Source organism: Arachis hypogaea, chromosome 3 (genome assembly GCF_003086295.3).
Source record: "Arachis hypogaea cultivar Tifrunner chromosome 3, arahy.Tifrunner.gnm2.J5K5, whole genome shotgun sequence".
Lineage (NCBI taxonomy): Eukaryota > Viridiplantae > Streptophyta > Magnoliopsida > Fabales > Fabaceae > Arachis > Arachis hypogaea.
In genome coordinates this window covers 102,477,312-102,493,924 of record NC_092038.1, presented here as the reverse complement: position 1 = coordinate 102,493,924, position 16,613 = coordinate 102,477,312, and the positions used below count along the sequence as shown (strand labels likewise).

Genomic DNA, 16,613 nt, shown 5'->3' with positions numbered 1-16,613 from the left:
ACATAAGATCTTGTCCGAGATCGACCTACCATTTCAGGTAACCCTCGAAATAGACACCAAACTTAAAAATTTTTGAAATCAAATAACATAATTTTCGAAAATTTTAGAAGACTAACACTAAAAGACACCAGACTTAAAGATTTGAAGATCAAACAAAAAAAAATAACACAAAAAATTTCAAACACAAAGGAAGAAAAACAAGAACAATTTTTGAAAATCAAGAAAAAAAAAATGAAAACCAAAGGGACACCAAAATTAAGACTTGGCATAAGACTCAAACAAAAGAAAAATATAACTAAAGATAAGTTTTTGAAAAAGAAATTTTCCAAAAGACACGAAGAAAATTTAAAAACTTTTAACAAGAAACACAAACAAAGGAAAAACAGTAAAAAGTACCTGATCTAAGGAGCAAAACAACCGTTAGTTTGTCAATCACAAACAATCCCCGACAACGGTGCCAAAAACTTGGTCCGTAAAATTTGAATTTTTCACAACTAAACTGGTAAGTGCACCGGGTCGTCCAAGTAATACCTCAAGTGAGTGAGGGTCGAATCCCACGAGAATTGCCGGATTGAGCAAGCTGTGGTTATCCTATAGATCTTAGTTAGATGAATAGAAAGGTAGTTGTTGTTTGTTGTAGGTGCATAAACAATCAGTAATAATAGAACATAGAAACAGTAGTTAGCAGTCAGTTAAGGCTTCGGAGATGCTTCTTCTTCTTGATTAACACGTCATACTCACAACTTCAATGATGAATGATTCCTTCAATGGCAAGGCTGTAAGTGATTAAGCCATTGGTTGTGGTCATTAATCTCTTCAGGTCCAAACCAAACATCCGAACGGACTAGATCAATCTAGGAGAGGGTGAAGCGCGCGTAATTCAATCTCTTTGTTGATCCTATTCAAAACGCCACATACAAGGTCGGATCTTCCGGTTCAAAGACTGATATTCTTATGGTTCTAGCCTTAGAGCCATAGGAACCTCAATTACCCCTGCTAACAAGGTTTTATGTCACATACCCCAATTAGCCCAAATAATTCTATCGGAACCCGTGATGCATCCTTAAGCTGTAGTTCAATACTATTTGGGTTAGGACTCGTAAGAACTCATGTAGAATTGAGATTCATTAGGATGAAGAACGACAATGCATCATAGAATAGAATCAAACACAGATTGAAGTAGAAAAGTAATTGTATTAATCCATAGAAATTAGCAAAGCTCATAACCTTAATGTAGGAGGTTTAGTTGCTCATACTGTACAGAAAAAACAGAGAAAGTAATGTGTCTGTGCTTCTCCCCTCCTGGGAGGCATAGTCCTTAGGGGGAAGGAAGTCTCTTATTTATAAAAACTCTAAGACTAAACCTAAAAGATATTGTTTTTAAATAAAAATTACAAAATAGAAAAAATAAAATAAGCTAAGAAGTGCTAAAATCCACTTGGTGAGTGTTTGGATTGTTGTCCGGCGTCTAACTTGAGTTAAGGGCATTCAACTTTAATTCCTGCTCCCTGGCTAGCGTTGAATGCCAGTTTGGGTGTTCAACTTGGGAGGTTGCTCCCTTTGGGGTGTTAAACGCCAGAAAGGGGGTAAGTTGGGCGTTCAACGCCCGTTTTAGGCCGTTCAATCCAAAGAAAAGTATGGACCATTATATATTGCTAGAAATCCCTGAAAGTTAGCTTTCCAACGCCGTTGAGAGTGCGTCAATTGGACCTCTGTAGCTCTAGATGCTCGTTTGAATGCATGGAGGTTAGGATTTGACAACATCTACACTCTGTTCTTTGCCTCTGAATCAGATTTTGCTAAAACTTGTCAAATTCACCCAAAATTCACCTAAAATTATAGGAAAAACACAAAAGCTCAAAGTAGCATCCAAAAAGTGAATTTTGCATTAAAACCTACTAAAACATAATAAAACTTAACAAAATATACTAAAAACACTAAGAAAATAACATCAAAAAGCGTATAAAATATCTGCTCATCAGAATACAAACTTGAACCGTTATTTGTCCTCAAGCTACCAAAAACAAGTAGGACTAAAAAGAAGAGAGAGATACAATAAGTTTTAAAGTTTTTCAATGAAGCTCAGTTCCAAATGAGGAGCGGAGCTAATAGCTCTCTACTTCTGAATAGTTTTGGTATCTTACTTTCTTTTGAAGTTCAGAAATATTGACATCCTTAGGACTTAGAATTCGGATGATATTATTGATTCTCTTAGTTTAGCTCTTCTTGATTCTTGAACACAGCTTCTTTTAGTGCTTTGCACCTTTTTTAGCCTAGCCGTGACTCTAAGCGTTTTGTTTTCCCGGATTACCACCGGATACATAAACGTCTCAGGCACGTAACTGGGGGAACCCTTTGGATTTGAATTTAGCTTTGCTTAAATTCCCCGTCAGTGGTGCCCAGAGTTCTTAAGCATACTCTTTTGCTTTTGGATCACGACTTTAACTGCTAGTCTCAACTTTTTTTTTACTTGACACATTCACACCACAAGCATATAGTTACGGATAGCAACTCATTTGAGCTTTTTAGGCTGATTTTTAACCCTCCTAACCAATGATGCTCAAAGCCTTGGATCCTTACTCTTTTGATTTTTTTTTTCTTTCTAAGATCATTGTTTTCTTTTTTTATTTTTATTTTCTTTTTCTTTTTCTGTTGCTTTTTCTTACTTCAAGAATCAATATTTTTTTATTTTTCAGAGAGTCAATAATACTTCTCTAAACTCACTGTTCTTTCAAGAGTCAATGCACTCAACTTCAATATCAATCATGCACTGTTAATTCATATATTCAGAAAATAAATGCAAGAAAACCACGTCTAAATAATTAGAATAACTCATGATATAATCAATACTTAATGCATCTCACTATTTCTTAAAAAAAAATTTTTCAAGTTTGATAAAGATACAATGGATATCTTATAACCAAAAAAATTATTGAAAATTTTGAAAATAAACTACTAAAGCAAAATTATTTTAAAAAAGATCATGCAAAAGTTAGAATAGAAAACTCTATGGGTTGGAAAACTCCATGCTCATAGTATATGTGCACTCTTCCCTCATTGTTGTTTGTATAGAAACACATCTCTACCAGCTCTTTATCATGACTAAGTGCTCGCAATTCACTCTTCATCGGTCTACCAAGAATAACCCACCAACACTCAACCATGTTATCAAAACCTAGGACTTTATAGTAATTTCTCAGTGAAAATACATCTAGTAAATCTTCATCCAGCCCAGTCAACTCATTGGTGTAATCATTGTCATAAACTAAACTGCCATTTGGTTTGGCGACAAAACTACCTCCATGATGATACACAATCGTTATATCTTCATCTATCTACAAATAAAATTCAAAAAGACATAATGGTTAAAAACTACACTAACTTCAATATATTGAAAACAGTAATTTAGATTACAGACAATTCAACTGGGGCCAAGCAATCCTTTCTCAAACCAACATAAATTATATATCAAATATGTAATTTATATTGCCTAATGTCAAACTCTCATCATGTATGAATATGATTCCTCCCTTCCTTCTTCTTGTTAATCTTATCAAAGCTTTCACCTACTCTTCTCTATTCAAAATAATTAATTTTATATTTATTTCTAATATCTGAATATTAATACAGGGCATTCATCAAATATAACTTAACAATGCTGGAACTAACACTTGCTACTTTTAACTGCCATGCTTTAATAATAATAATTATGAACTCTCTTTTGAAATTCAGCAAAAAAATATTTTGTTTTCGTAATTATTAATTAAATAAATCTAAATAAAGGAGAAAAATTTATAAAGTAAACATAATTAGATATTTGAAAGTGAAATTTTTTTTGGGAGTTCGGTAAAAGATATCTTATGAGATCTATCAAGACTACGTTTCTACAATAATAAAAACTCTCACTACTGATTTCACCAGATATATATAGTAATTATATTAGAGAACTATCAACAAATAAAATTGTCATTTTAAATTGATAGAAGAGTAATACCGTTGCTTTAACAATGATTGCTCTAGTAATAAATTGTTTGTACTTTCACCCAAAAATTCATGGACAAAGAATTAAAATGGGATATGAAGGAATAAGATTGTCATTTTAAAATGGTTATTAAGAATCAATGACGGTTCAAATGGACAAAAAATTAAAAGATTCAATTGACCACAACCACAAACATACAAAGAAAAATAAACCTAGCATGCAAGAATTCTACCATCACCAACAAGGCAACAACCATAATCAACCAATGTCCCCCAAAGATTTACCGATGAAGTAGTGCAAAAAAATCGAAAAATAAATCTCAACCAACATTTTGTAAAAAACAGAGCATTGTATGTTAAGAGCAACGATTTTGTTACTAACCTATTTTTATAAAAAATTGTGATTCTCAGATACTTCGTCTCCACTATAGGGGCAAAACCAATGAAAAAGCTTTCAAACTTCAGTTACAACGACAACAATGGTTCTTTTTTTACTAGACATATACGAGAGGAGGAAGAGGAAGAAGAATGGTCAATTGGGATTTTACTTTTGAAGTGGTTAATGTTTGGGCTTTTGTTTAACCCCCTCCCTTCGACATCGTTTCTGAATATTTTTCGCACCAACCGTTAACGGCGTCGTTTAGATAGCGTCAGGTATCATTTAAAATTGTCAGGTCAGCTTTTCGGTAATAAAAACCGACAGAAGGACTAACTTGAGGTATGAGTCAAAATTTTAGGATACAATTTGAGTCAATTAAAAGTTTGAAGGCTAAATTGCGTTGGAATAAAATTTGAGGAGCATTTTGAGTTTAACTCATGTAATTTCACACTATACACTTAAGAAGTGGACTAAGAAAGAACACGAGAGAAAATGTTAAATGGTGAGAAGATCCATTTCCCCATTGTGTCAAGTGGTGATAATTTGAAGTTAAATGGTGAGAAGATCCATTTTCCCATTGTGTCAAGTGGTGATAATTTGAAGTGTACCTGTAACAGAGGAACAGAATCCATCAGAGGTTGATGGCGGCGTCGTTTAGGTGGATATTGCAACTGCATAAGGACGTGCCGAAGGCTGCGCGGTTCTACTCCGAAGGGTTGGGGTTCAGCACCAACGTGTGCACTCTCCGCTGGGCCGAACTTCAATCTGGTCTTCTCCTCCTCGCCCTCTTGCACTCGCCCAACCCCAAGTACTTTCCTATTTCTCTCATGCCCTCCTTCTGTTTGATCATTTGTCACCTTCTAACCATTTCAACAGCCTCTACCACTTGGCCACAAGTGACCAAGTCGTGCAGATCCATAAGGGCTACTCTTCGCTTCTATCATTTACTGTAACAGACATCAATACTACAGTCACAAAATTAATGGCTTTAGGAGCTGAACTAGATGACCCTATCAAATATGAGATCCACGGAAAGGTAATGAATGATTCATTTAACATTTAAATGTTCAAAGTTTTCAATGTTTGAATAATGAAACAAGGTTTGTTGTCATTTGCTTGTGATCAGGTTGCAGCTATGCGCTGTCTTGATGGTCATATGCTAGGCCTCTATGAGCCGGTATAACAGAATTTCCACTAACAGCTTCATGTATTGCAATCCATATTATAGTTAAATTGCATTAGGGTGATCACCATGGCAACGTTTGATAGAGAAGACATGAGAAACATCTCCTTTTTTAGGATTCCCTTCAATAATTGATAGTGTGTGTTCGTCCAAATCAAAAACAGCAGTGCAAAGCGTGTGAAGCAGTGGACCTGAGAAGATAATAGCAGGGAAAATTTTATAGTTAAAAATAAGATTGAAAGAGAAAGGATTCAGATTTCCGTCAGAAACTACCTGTCATGTAGATGGGGTATTTTCTGTCATCTGCATCTCCTAGTAGTGACAAAAAATCCTCTTTTGTCTTTTTGGGCAGGGCAGCTGCCCTTTTCTGCCTGCTGATTGAGTTCTCATCATGTACCTTGAATTAAACCCAAGAATGTATTTACTCACTAAATTAAGAAATGTTCTAGTGATTGAATTATGTATGATATCTTGATATACGAAATTGCAAACTACTAGTAATTTATCTGTGTTTTGTGATTTGGATAATTTTGTGTGTCAGTTACCTGATTAATTTGTAGGTGGAGATACATGTTTGCATGGAAGAAAGGTGGTTCCCCCACCTCAAAAATTGAATCCCGCTTCCTAGAGGCAGTTTCTACATTGAGTATTCTGCGTGTACTTGTTTCAATTAAGTTGTAGCAATGCCCCACAGAAATTTCTGATGACCGGATCCGCTGAAGAAACCAACGTCACAGGAAGACATTAGACTCATCATGAGCTCATAAAGATGAAAAAACAAGAAAGGCTACAAAAGCTTAACACTGATGGCATCCTCTATGCATGTAGATTCAAGAATGTCTCGAGAGATGAAGTTGCGACCTATGCCACCAGCCATGATCTCATCTTCAGCCGGCGGTACAGAATCCAGAGTGAAGGCCTAAGAGGATCACAAAACAGTTTTGTACTTAAATAACATTCTTGGCTTGAATTACACCTCTTGATAAGGCACTAGAATTCTCGAGAATCTTCATTTAAGATGTTATCAAAGGATAATTTCTTAAGTCCAGGAATGTATATGTATAAATTAACTTGGAATGAGGAATGTTAGTTTACCAGTCCATGGCTATTGAAGCCAAAGGCACAGCTTGGAAGCTCTCCAGCATAAGTGTAACCAACGAAGAACATTCCATCCGGCAAGATTCTTTTGATTAAATAGCTGCATATTTGATTGAAGTCCACAATGAAAATTGAAAACAACTCTATTCGAATGCTGAAGCTAGGGCAATAAATAACTGAAACATTAAGCATTTAAGCTGACGTGTGGCCAACAAGCGCAACATTTGCATCCTCATTGTGCGCCGCAATGGCCATAGATTCACCCACAACAAGAACATCAGAGCAGTCATCCAAGGTATCTGCACTGTAACTCTTTGCTCCTTCTTTTGGAATGAACGCAAGAATTTCCTTCCTGAAGTTGATAAGTAAAATCTGCACAACCAAAATAGATACCATAAATTTGATATTTGATATTACTGTTAATAAAGTAGCAGCATTTGACTCCCGCATGAAAATTTCAGAGTTACATGAAGAAGAGGCACCGCGCTGCCCGCTGCAGTACCCAAGAGCTCATCCCAATATCTTGGAAATTTTTTTTTATTATTATCGAAAAGGGTTTGGAGGAGTGATTGGGATTGAAGGGTATTATTGGCAAAAGGTAGAAGCTGATTATGAAGAATGAAGTCAGTAGCAAGCCTAGTCTTTATGAGTTTAGAGAATCTTTTGCCAATTAAAAATCCGAATTGATATGCATCTTGGCATGGACCAACTTGAAACATCTCTATCTTTTTCCCATCTCCATCCATATCGGAGCTTCGCGTTTTCGTGTAGCTTCCTCTCCTCTGCAGTGTCTGCGTTACCTTATCCTCTTCTGCACTTTTCTATCACTTCACCTACTTCTTTACTTCTTGTCAGTTATTTCCACGAAGAGTCGCTCTAGTGTATAAATGCATATCTATATAGATATACAGATATTCTATATCCTTCAATGTTTGATAGACGCGTGTGAACATGCTTTTGCAGGATGGGGGCAGCGTGTCAGTCTTTAGTAGCTTGCTCAAAGATGGCTCAGCTTAGCCAAAGTCAGGTGTGCGAATTGCAAACGGGGTTTAAGTTGTTGGATCAGATTCGACTGGAATAGTTATTAGTCCTGTGTTGGTCTATTTGATTCTTTAATGGGCCTACAAGGCCGACATGTAGTTATGATCTTCCTAAGTCTTGTTAAAACTAAGATTTGTAGCTTTGATTTAAGCCGAAACAATAAAAAAGGTTGTCACGATTACGATTATTATTAATGCATTGCTTAATTTAGATTATTTTTTCAAATATCTCCGTTAACGATATTTCTTGTAAAAATTGTGTCAAATGTAAAAAGGAATTACAAATTTACGAAGTACTGACCATTATTATTATTATTATTATTATTATTATTATTATTATTATTATTATTATTATTATTATTATTATTATTATTATTATCTCTTTTAAGAAGACACAAAACTACTTTATATTTCTAATATCACTAAATCGACGCACCAAATCGAATTGAATTTTTTTTAATCTATCCATATATCAATTTATTTATAATGATAAATTATATTATTAAATAAAATAGCTCTTTAAATTATACAAATATACAAACATTTTATATTTGCTTACAATTGGTACGATTTAGAGTTTTCAATGTAATTGGCTATGAATTATAGTAAATTATATGTGAAAGGTGTTGCAATATTTAAACCGATACGACTTGTAACAGTTTATAAATAGCAACAACGATTACAAAATATAACGATTTTTAAGGAAGAAAAACAAAAGAATATAACTAATTTTTTTTTATAATCTCATCTTATTAGTTGGGTCTAAGGTTTTGAAGGCCAAATCCGTTGTTGAAGCGCTCTAACTATAATGATATAGTGTATGAAATTATAAATAAATACATAAAAATTCTTCAAAAATCGTATAAATACAAGAGTTAAATACAAAAAAATAACGTTGAGGAAGAAGAAGTGAATGACGAACTTGCGATAATTGGAAAAGAGAAATCAAAGTGATGGCGAGAATGAGTGTGGTAGCTGACCAAAGAAGAGAGACAGAGAATGAGAGAAGGGGATTCAAATTTGGAATCGGTTTTGGTGATTGCAGAATTTTCCTCTTCAAACTGCTGTTGTTTTAGCATGTTTTCGAAAATAAAAAAAATATCGGTTCGAATCAGTTGATCGATTCTTAACCGGTTTTGTAGTTCAACTCTAGTATTTAAAATTTATAATTTTATATATAGATCGAACCGTGTTAGTCATTAGTTTTTTATCCAACCACTTCAATCGACTGATTCAGTCCGATTATCAGAACATTGGTTGTAGGAGTGTTTATGGGTCGGGTGAAACCGAGTTTGATGTGACTCAGACCCGACCCAAAATATATACCGGGCTTATTTGTTAGAGCCGAACCCGGGCCTAAACCCGATGAAACCTACACACTTTCTAGCCACGATTATACCGGGTGAAAACTGAGCCATTAACATTACTTTCTTGTAAGTTAGCATGTGAAAATATCCAAATTTCCAAGACTCCAACCATTATTTGACATGGTAAAATTCACTTAGAAAAATATAACAAGAACCAACCCTTCCGTAAAATTAAAGCATAACCACAATCAATACTAATATTGTCTAATAATACCAAATATCTAAATTAATACAAGTAACACAATATTATGTATTAGTCTAAAGTCTTATGCATTTTAAACATAAAACATTAACTTATAGTCTTATAATGACTAATAATACAAAATATTAAAGTTTACAATACTTAAATTTTACATAAGAATAGCCATCATCCATCACTAATAACACAAAATATTAATTGTGTATGATGACCGAGCCACCGGACCATAGTTCAGGTCGGGCCGAGTTCGGGTGATCCGACCTATGGCCCGGACCCGACCCGAAAATATTAATTGTATAAGTAAGAGTGAACATTTTCCTCAAGCTAATTAAACCCTAATACATCAAAAGTCAAGAAATTCAACACCACTACATAATTTTTCGAAAATTAGAGGAAAGGAGAGGTTGGAGTGTTAGAGTAACTTATCAAAGAAAGTGTTAGAGCTTGACGCGTTGGACGTGTAACCGCAAACGATGCAACGATCGGAACTCAAATGAAGAAGTTATGGTGGATGAAAGTGGAAGTTAGGTTTTTGTTCTTCACCTTCCTCCTCCCATGGCTGCTGGAACGAAATGAGGAATGGAAGGGAAGTGATGAGCTGAAACTCATTTAAGTGTTGGGTCCGGTTTAGGCCCGGTTCAACTAGTTCGTTTGGTCTAATTTTGGACCAAATTTTTTGAAATTAGTATCAAAATTCTCGTTTTGAAGATCTCTATCCTATTTTAATATTATATTTATATTTCTAATTTTCCTAATTAAAATTCAATTTATTGACTAATTATTTACTAATTTTAGCGGGGTTTACATTATCTATTATAAAATAAAATATGCACTTCTTCTAATAATAATAAATTTATGTAAATTATGATAGTTAATTTAAATTGAATACGCCTAAAATTTAATATAATTCTAATACTATCATATCATAAGAATTTTTTTAAGCAACAGTAAAAAGATTAAAATATTATATTCTCCATTCAATTTTTATAAATAAAAAATTTAAAAATCACTAATATTTTTTAATTTTTATGCAGTAATTTTGTCAATATATATGAAAAAATAACAAAAATAGAAAAAATTTTAACGACTTCTAATAATTACTCCAAAAGACAACAAGGTTCCTAATAAAAAAATCTATTAATTCTAATTGACACTTAACAAAAAAATCAGTAGTTTGATGTGTATATGTTTCGTTAATCAAGATAAAAAATATTAACAAAAAAGTTAATTAGTTTCATAGAAATAAAAATAAAATGCTAATTTTTTTTTGTCAAAAGTCTCATTATCTTTTGGAATAATTTTTTGATACTATTTAAGATTTTCTGCTAGAATTTCAAAATTCCAAAATTAAGGCATCATTTAATTTTATTTTAAATACTTAGGACGAATGTTTGAAAAAAAATCCAATATCTAATGCATTTTTTTAATATTAACAGAAGATTACTATGCACCCTTTTCTTCCCTACGAGTTTGGACTAAATGTGCTTTTATTTATAACAAATTTTTCAATTCAGTTAATACTTAGACAACAGATATAGTCAAATCCATTGCCACACCCATATTTGTGTATCATAAATTCATTAAGCAGCCCAGTAAGGCACACCCACAAAAAACAGAGTCCAACAAGTAAAATTACACTTATAGATTTGGTGATTAATCACGTCAACTAAGATTCGGTTCCATCCCAAGCCAGCCCTGACACATACCGCAACAAGCTCTGTCAACCTATGTGAAGCTGCTTCCTCCCAGCTAACATAATGCTAGGTGTCAACATACCACTCAATCAATGAGAATATCTTTATCTCTACATATGTACATTATAAATGGCCTTCCATGAGAACATTTATATAGCATTTTTTAATAGTATAAAAACTTGAACATATTTTCTGAATAAAAAACCATGAACTTGTAATATGGCCAAAAAAAGAAAAATACAACACTTAGTTTTAAATAAAAGTAAGCGGAGACGAGGAGCTTTTTTCGATGAAAAATGTATTTTCAAGATCTTGAAGAACCAAGTTGTAAACGAAAATAATAAAAAATACATGGACTGGTTCACAAATAAAAAAAGTAACAATTGGGAGAAATTTTCAAAAAAATAGAGAAAATTACTTATGAGGTGAGAATTTGTTATGACAAAAAAGCACCAAAGTCCATTAATAGGTAGAGTTAAGTTGGATTAGGGTTATTGGGAAGCTTCGTTTGGACCACTTAGAAAGAGACTACGCTTCAAAGCAGAGGAGATTGAGTGATTGAACGGCGAGGTTCACCAAAAGGGAAGCAATGAACCACACGGGACAACCAGCGATGCAGGTACGTTGTGTCGATCACATTGAGTTATTTACGGTTTGATAATGTCGCCGGAGGTTGGTGGAGGCATGCTCCCGAAATTGGTTTCAATTGGGGGATTGTGCCTTCATTGTGTCTCTGAATTGACGACAAATTTGATGTTGCAATATTTGTGGTGTCTGATGCAGGTACGACTAATCAGAATTTAAATGTTTGATTTTGTTGTGCATTTAATATGGGTAGTTATTGTTTTTAAGTTGTGAAGATTAAAATTAAAATGGAAAAAAAATTAGCATAAAATTTTGTTCCCAGTAATGAAATTTGTTCAGCTGTGAAACCTTTATATGATGAATGTAGTGATGAAATAATGGAAGAGTAGGTTTGGATCCATTGCTAATCCTTGTCCAGATGGTACGATGTGTATAGTTTTTCTTATGTTGTTGACAACAGTTATAAGTTTTTGATGTTGGAAGTTTCCGTTTAGAGAGATACACAGATGAATTGGAATTGGAAATTATTAAAATGTGTGTTGAAATTGCTATTGGTTGTTACATATGAATGAACTATACCTAGATCCGTACGAGATTATTTTCTGAGGTGTGTGATATAGCTGTGTATTAGTATTTATAATTGATAATGCCAAGTTTCACTTAGTGGGATATGTGAACTGTCTCAGGAGAATGAGTTTGCAGAACGAAGCTATAAGGTTTCATCTAATTTTAACCGAGTCCATGCGTCGTAGGTGTGTGTGTTGTTCAGTTTTGAAGTTTATAATTTTTAATTGTGCGATTTATGATGATGTGGCCCATTGTTTGGTGTCACCCATGGTCTATGTTGTGTGTTTTAGGTTGTGGAGGATGGGATGAGCGGCGATACCGTTCCTAGGGAGTAAACAAAAGCGGTGGATTTGTCACAAGCAGATGCGGACATAGAAGTAGAAGAATCAGTGATAATTATTGATGGGAGTGGGTCATTTGACGCAATTGAATTTTCAACCCTGGCAGCGAAGAACATCCTGATGACGGAGTTCAAAAATTTACAGGCCGCTTATGAGTACTACAACGAATACGATTGCAAAAAAGGATTCTTGGTGAGGAGATCGAAGGTGGGTCGTAAAACAAAGTACGGGGTCGGAGGGCAAAATCATTTTGTAGATATTCATGTGCTCAAGGAAAAGAGAGCGAGAGGGGAAACACATACAGCGGAGTCCGGGGAGAGAGGTAGATGGATCCTCGACCTATCACATGGTGCAGGCGTGAAGCTCGAATAAAGGTGTACATTGATGATACTAGAGGGCGATGGTATGTTGAACAATTTTGTGATGACCACAATCATACCATGTTGGATGCGAGATTTATGGGTCTGATGCGATCACACAGATCAGTCAAGGAAGGTAATTTGCACCAAATCAATTCAATGAGAAAAGCTAGCTTGCGAATGCCGACAATATTCCGCACTTTTGTCAATCAGTCTGGGGGATTCAAGACTGTTGAGTTTGAGATAAAGGATATCTATAACGCAATAGAGAAGCAAAGGCGGGCGGGCACAACAAATGCTGATGCCAGGTTGAAGTTCTTGTCAGGTTTAAGGAGTAATAATTGTGGGATATTTTGGAAGTACTCGTTGGATGGTGACAAGAGGCTTTAAAATCTCTTCTGGTGCGATGGTACAAGTCGTTATGATTACAGTGTGTTCGAGGATGTCTTGAGATTTGACGCAACGTACAGTCAAAACAAATACAAATGCCCGTTGGTAATATTCTCAAGTGTGGACCATCATATGAGGACGGTGGTGTTTGGTTGCACAATTTTGAGCAACGAGAGTGAAGAAAGCTATTTATGGTTGTTGCGGTTATTTCTTGAGGCAATGAAAGAAAAACAGCCGAAATCCGTCATGAGAGACGGGGATCTTGCAATGAAGAGTGCAGTTAGTATAGTTTTTCGTTGTGCACATCATAGGTTGTGTAGCTGGCATTTGTTAAGGAATGCCACTGCTAAGGTTGGACGGCCTGGGTTTCTTTGAAAATTTTGTTTATCCTTGATGGGCGATCTAGAGGTTGACAAATTTGAGAGAATGTGGACGGATAGCGTGGTAGAGTTTGGTTAGAGAACCATCCATGGATAGCTGACATGTGTGTAAGGAAGCATTCATGGTCTAATGCGCACATCCAGGAAAATTCTTTGCAGGGTTGAAGATAACATTGAGATCTGAGCCGTTGAATATGCTGATAAGGGAATTTATACATAACGGGTGCAATCTACAAGATTTTGTGGAGCACTTGACAAACCCCGTTTTGACGGTTTATCTTGTATTGATTTTAAGAGATTGTATGACCTTTTACCCACATTTATTCAATGAAATAGCATGGTTTTGTGATTGTCTCCTTATTTGTGCTTAGATGTGAAAACATGCTTTTCAACCCTTAATTTGATGGTTTTAATTTTCCTTTGATTCCACTAGATGCCTTGATATGTTTGTTAGTGATTTCAGATTGAAAAGGCTAGGAATGGATCAAAGGAGTGAAGAGGGAAAGCATGCAAAGTGGAGAAATCATGAAAAGTCAAAGAAGTTGGACTCGCCCATGGACGCGCGCGCGCACCTGGCGCTTGCGCGCACCTGCGAATTACCCCATGGACGCGTACGCGTGCTGTGCGCGTACGCGTCGATGCTGGTTTATGATTTTTTAATGAACTCGCAACCAACGAATTCTGAAGGGTTGTGGGGCCCAATTGCAACCAACTTTGGCGCCAAAAATGCTATTTAAAGCCAAGGATTGAAGACCAAAGGGGGGAGTCTCACATTCCAATCATTACACACTCATTAGGATTAGTTAGAAGTAGTTTCTAGAGAGAGAAGCTCTCACTTCTCTCTAGAATTAGGATTAGGATTAGGATTAGTTCTTAGATCTAGGTTTTAATCTTTGCTTTCTTCTACTTCTATCTTCTCAATTCCTTGTTGTTAGATTCATTCTTCTTCCATTCTTTTATTGTAATTTCCTTTATGTTGTTCTTATACTTTGTTGTAGATCTACTATTGTTCCTTCCATTTTCTTTCAATTCAATAAGAGGTAATTCATAATAATTGTTCTTCTTTGCTTTTCTATTGTTGATCTCTTGCTTTTGTAGTTAGATCTCTCTTTAATTCTTGCATTTAATAATGTTTACTTCCATTGCACTTTATGTGTTTGTTGAAATGTCTCTTTTAGTTTTAGTGTAGATTTTGTCCCTCTTGGCCTAGGTAGAGTAATTAGTGACACTTGAGTTATCTAATTCCTTTGTTGATTGATAATTGGAGAGATTGCTAATTGGTTTGGAGTGCACTAAAGCTAGTCTTTCCTTGGGAGTTGGCTAGGACTTGTGGCTCAAGTCAATTCATCCACTTGACTTTCCTTTATTAGTAAGGGTTAACTAAGTGGTAGCAATGAACAATTCTCATCACAATTGAGAAGGATAACTAGGATAGAACTTCTAGTTCTCATACCTTACCAAGAGCCTTTTATAGTTGTTAGTTTATTTTCATTGCCATTTACTTTCATGTCTCTTATCCAAAACCCCAAAACAACTCAAACCAATAACAAGACACTTTATTGTAATTCCTAGGGAGAACGACCCGAGGTTTGAATACTTCGGTTTATAAATTTTAGGGGTTTGTTTTAGTGACAAACAACTTTTTGTACGAAAGGATTATTGCTTGGTTTAGAAACTATACTTCGACGAGATTTTATTTGAGAAATTCTAAACCGTCAAAAATCCAATCGTCAAAATGGCGCCGTTGCCGGGGAATTGCAATGGTGTTATGTTATTGGTTATTGTATATATGTGAATATTGTGAATAGCTTGATTTTTGCTTTATTTGCTAGTTGTAGAGTTGTTTCTCTTGTTTTCTATTAGCTTTTGATTTTTATTTCCTCTTGCTACCATGAATTCTCATTTTGGCTATGAGTGTGATTATAATTATGTTGTAGGTGATGAGGACTATAATAGAGATATATACCAAGGATGGGACAACCAAAGGTGGGAGGAGCCATATGCATATGATCAATCCTCATGGCAACAACCCCCACCAATGCACTATGAAGAAGAGCCATTCTATGATGCATACCAATCAAATGGCTATGGTGGATCTCCTTGTGATTTTCAAGAACCACCACCATATGCCTATGATCCATATCCTCAACATGACCCTCAACCACACTCACAAGCCTATTTTCAACAAACACCTCCATATGACCATGATCCTTACCCACCATACCAACCTCCTTTTAAACCATATGAGCCATACATGGAACCACAATTCCAAGATTACTCCCAAGAACCACCTCAATACACACCACCACCTTACCAAGAAGAACCACCTTCCTATAATGAACCCTTTTTCCAAGACAATGAACCCTCTTATCCACCCCAATCTCTAATGGATGAAACCCTTGATGTTCTTCTTCAAGGGCAAGATGAAATGAAAAGGGATGTGCAACAATTTGTAGCTACCATGACCAAGGTAGTAAATCATTTAGCCTCCCAATGCTTGAATATTCAAGGAACTCCTATAGCTACATGTGAAGGATCCAAGGAAGAGCATAGCATGAAGGAGAGATTGGAGACTCCGGTGGAGAAGGAGGAAGGCTACTTTGTGTTAGAACAATTGGAGAAGCCTATGATTATTGAAGAAAAGGAAGAAGTGGTTGAAGACTTAGGAGATGCGGAACCTCCATGGGAAGCTAAAATCAAAGAAAATCCCTCCAAGAAGAGTAAATTTGATGTTGAGGAGGAATGTGCACAACCTCCAAGGCATATTCTATATGAAGACTTGGAGAGAATGAAGCAAGAATTGAGTTCCCTTGGTGATGAAGATCATGCATCCAATCTTCTTGGTGAAGAATCCTTTGAATTTGAAGAACCTTCTCCCAATGAATTTGAAAGTGATGTGGAGGTAGATTTCTCTCAACCTCCCATTTATGACTTGAGTGATGGAGAAGAGTTAGATGAAGTTGATGAACAAAGGATTGAAAGTGAAAAAGTTTTTGAAAAGGTGGAGGCAATCAAGGAAGAAAACAAGGGAGTGGAGTTTACTAGCACAT

At 35.3% G+C, this 16,613-nt stretch overlaps 2 protein-coding genes across 6 annotated transcripts; one reads left to right on the top strand and one right to left on the bottom strand.

Moving 5' to 3' along the window:
• Positions 1-1,174: 1,174 nt before the first annotated feature.
• Positions 1,175-7,705, bottom strand: LOC112790824 (uncharacterized). Of its 5 annotated transcripts, none has more exons than XR_011880065.1 (9): positions 7,109-7,705; positions 6,844-7,013; positions 6,639-6,741; positions 6,346-6,462; positions 6,089-6,259; positions 5,817-5,940; positions 5,612-5,734; positions 4,969-5,325; positions 1,175-1,830 (listed from the first exon to the last, which is right to left on the bottom strand). XR_011880065.1 is itself a non-coding variant. In XM_072233239.1 (8 exons), the coding sequence occupies exons 1-8, from the start codon at positions 7,385-7,387 to the stop codon at positions 5,285-5,287; spliced, it is 1,110 nt and encodes a 369-aa protein (XP_072089340.1). In that variant the 5' UTR covers positions 7,388-7,705; the 3' UTR covers positions 4,695-5,284. The 5 variants fall into 5 exon arrangements, 1 of the variants encoding a protein (XP_072089340.1); XR_011880067.1 differs by having other exon boundaries at positions 4,969-5,307; XR_011880064.1 differs by lacking the exon at positions 1,175-1,830 and adding an exon at positions 3,015-3,335.
• On the top strand, positions 5,002-6,044 carry LOC112790825 (uncharacterized). Its single transcript, XM_025833405.3, has 3 exons — positions 5,002-5,168; positions 5,237-5,396; positions 5,487-6,044. Exons 1-3 carry the CDS (start codon positions 5,002-5,004, stop codon positions 5,541-5,543), a joined length of 384 nt encoding a protein of 127 aa, XP_025689190.1. The 3' UTR covers positions 5,544-6,044.
• Positions 7,706-16,613: the final 8,908 nt, after the last annotated feature.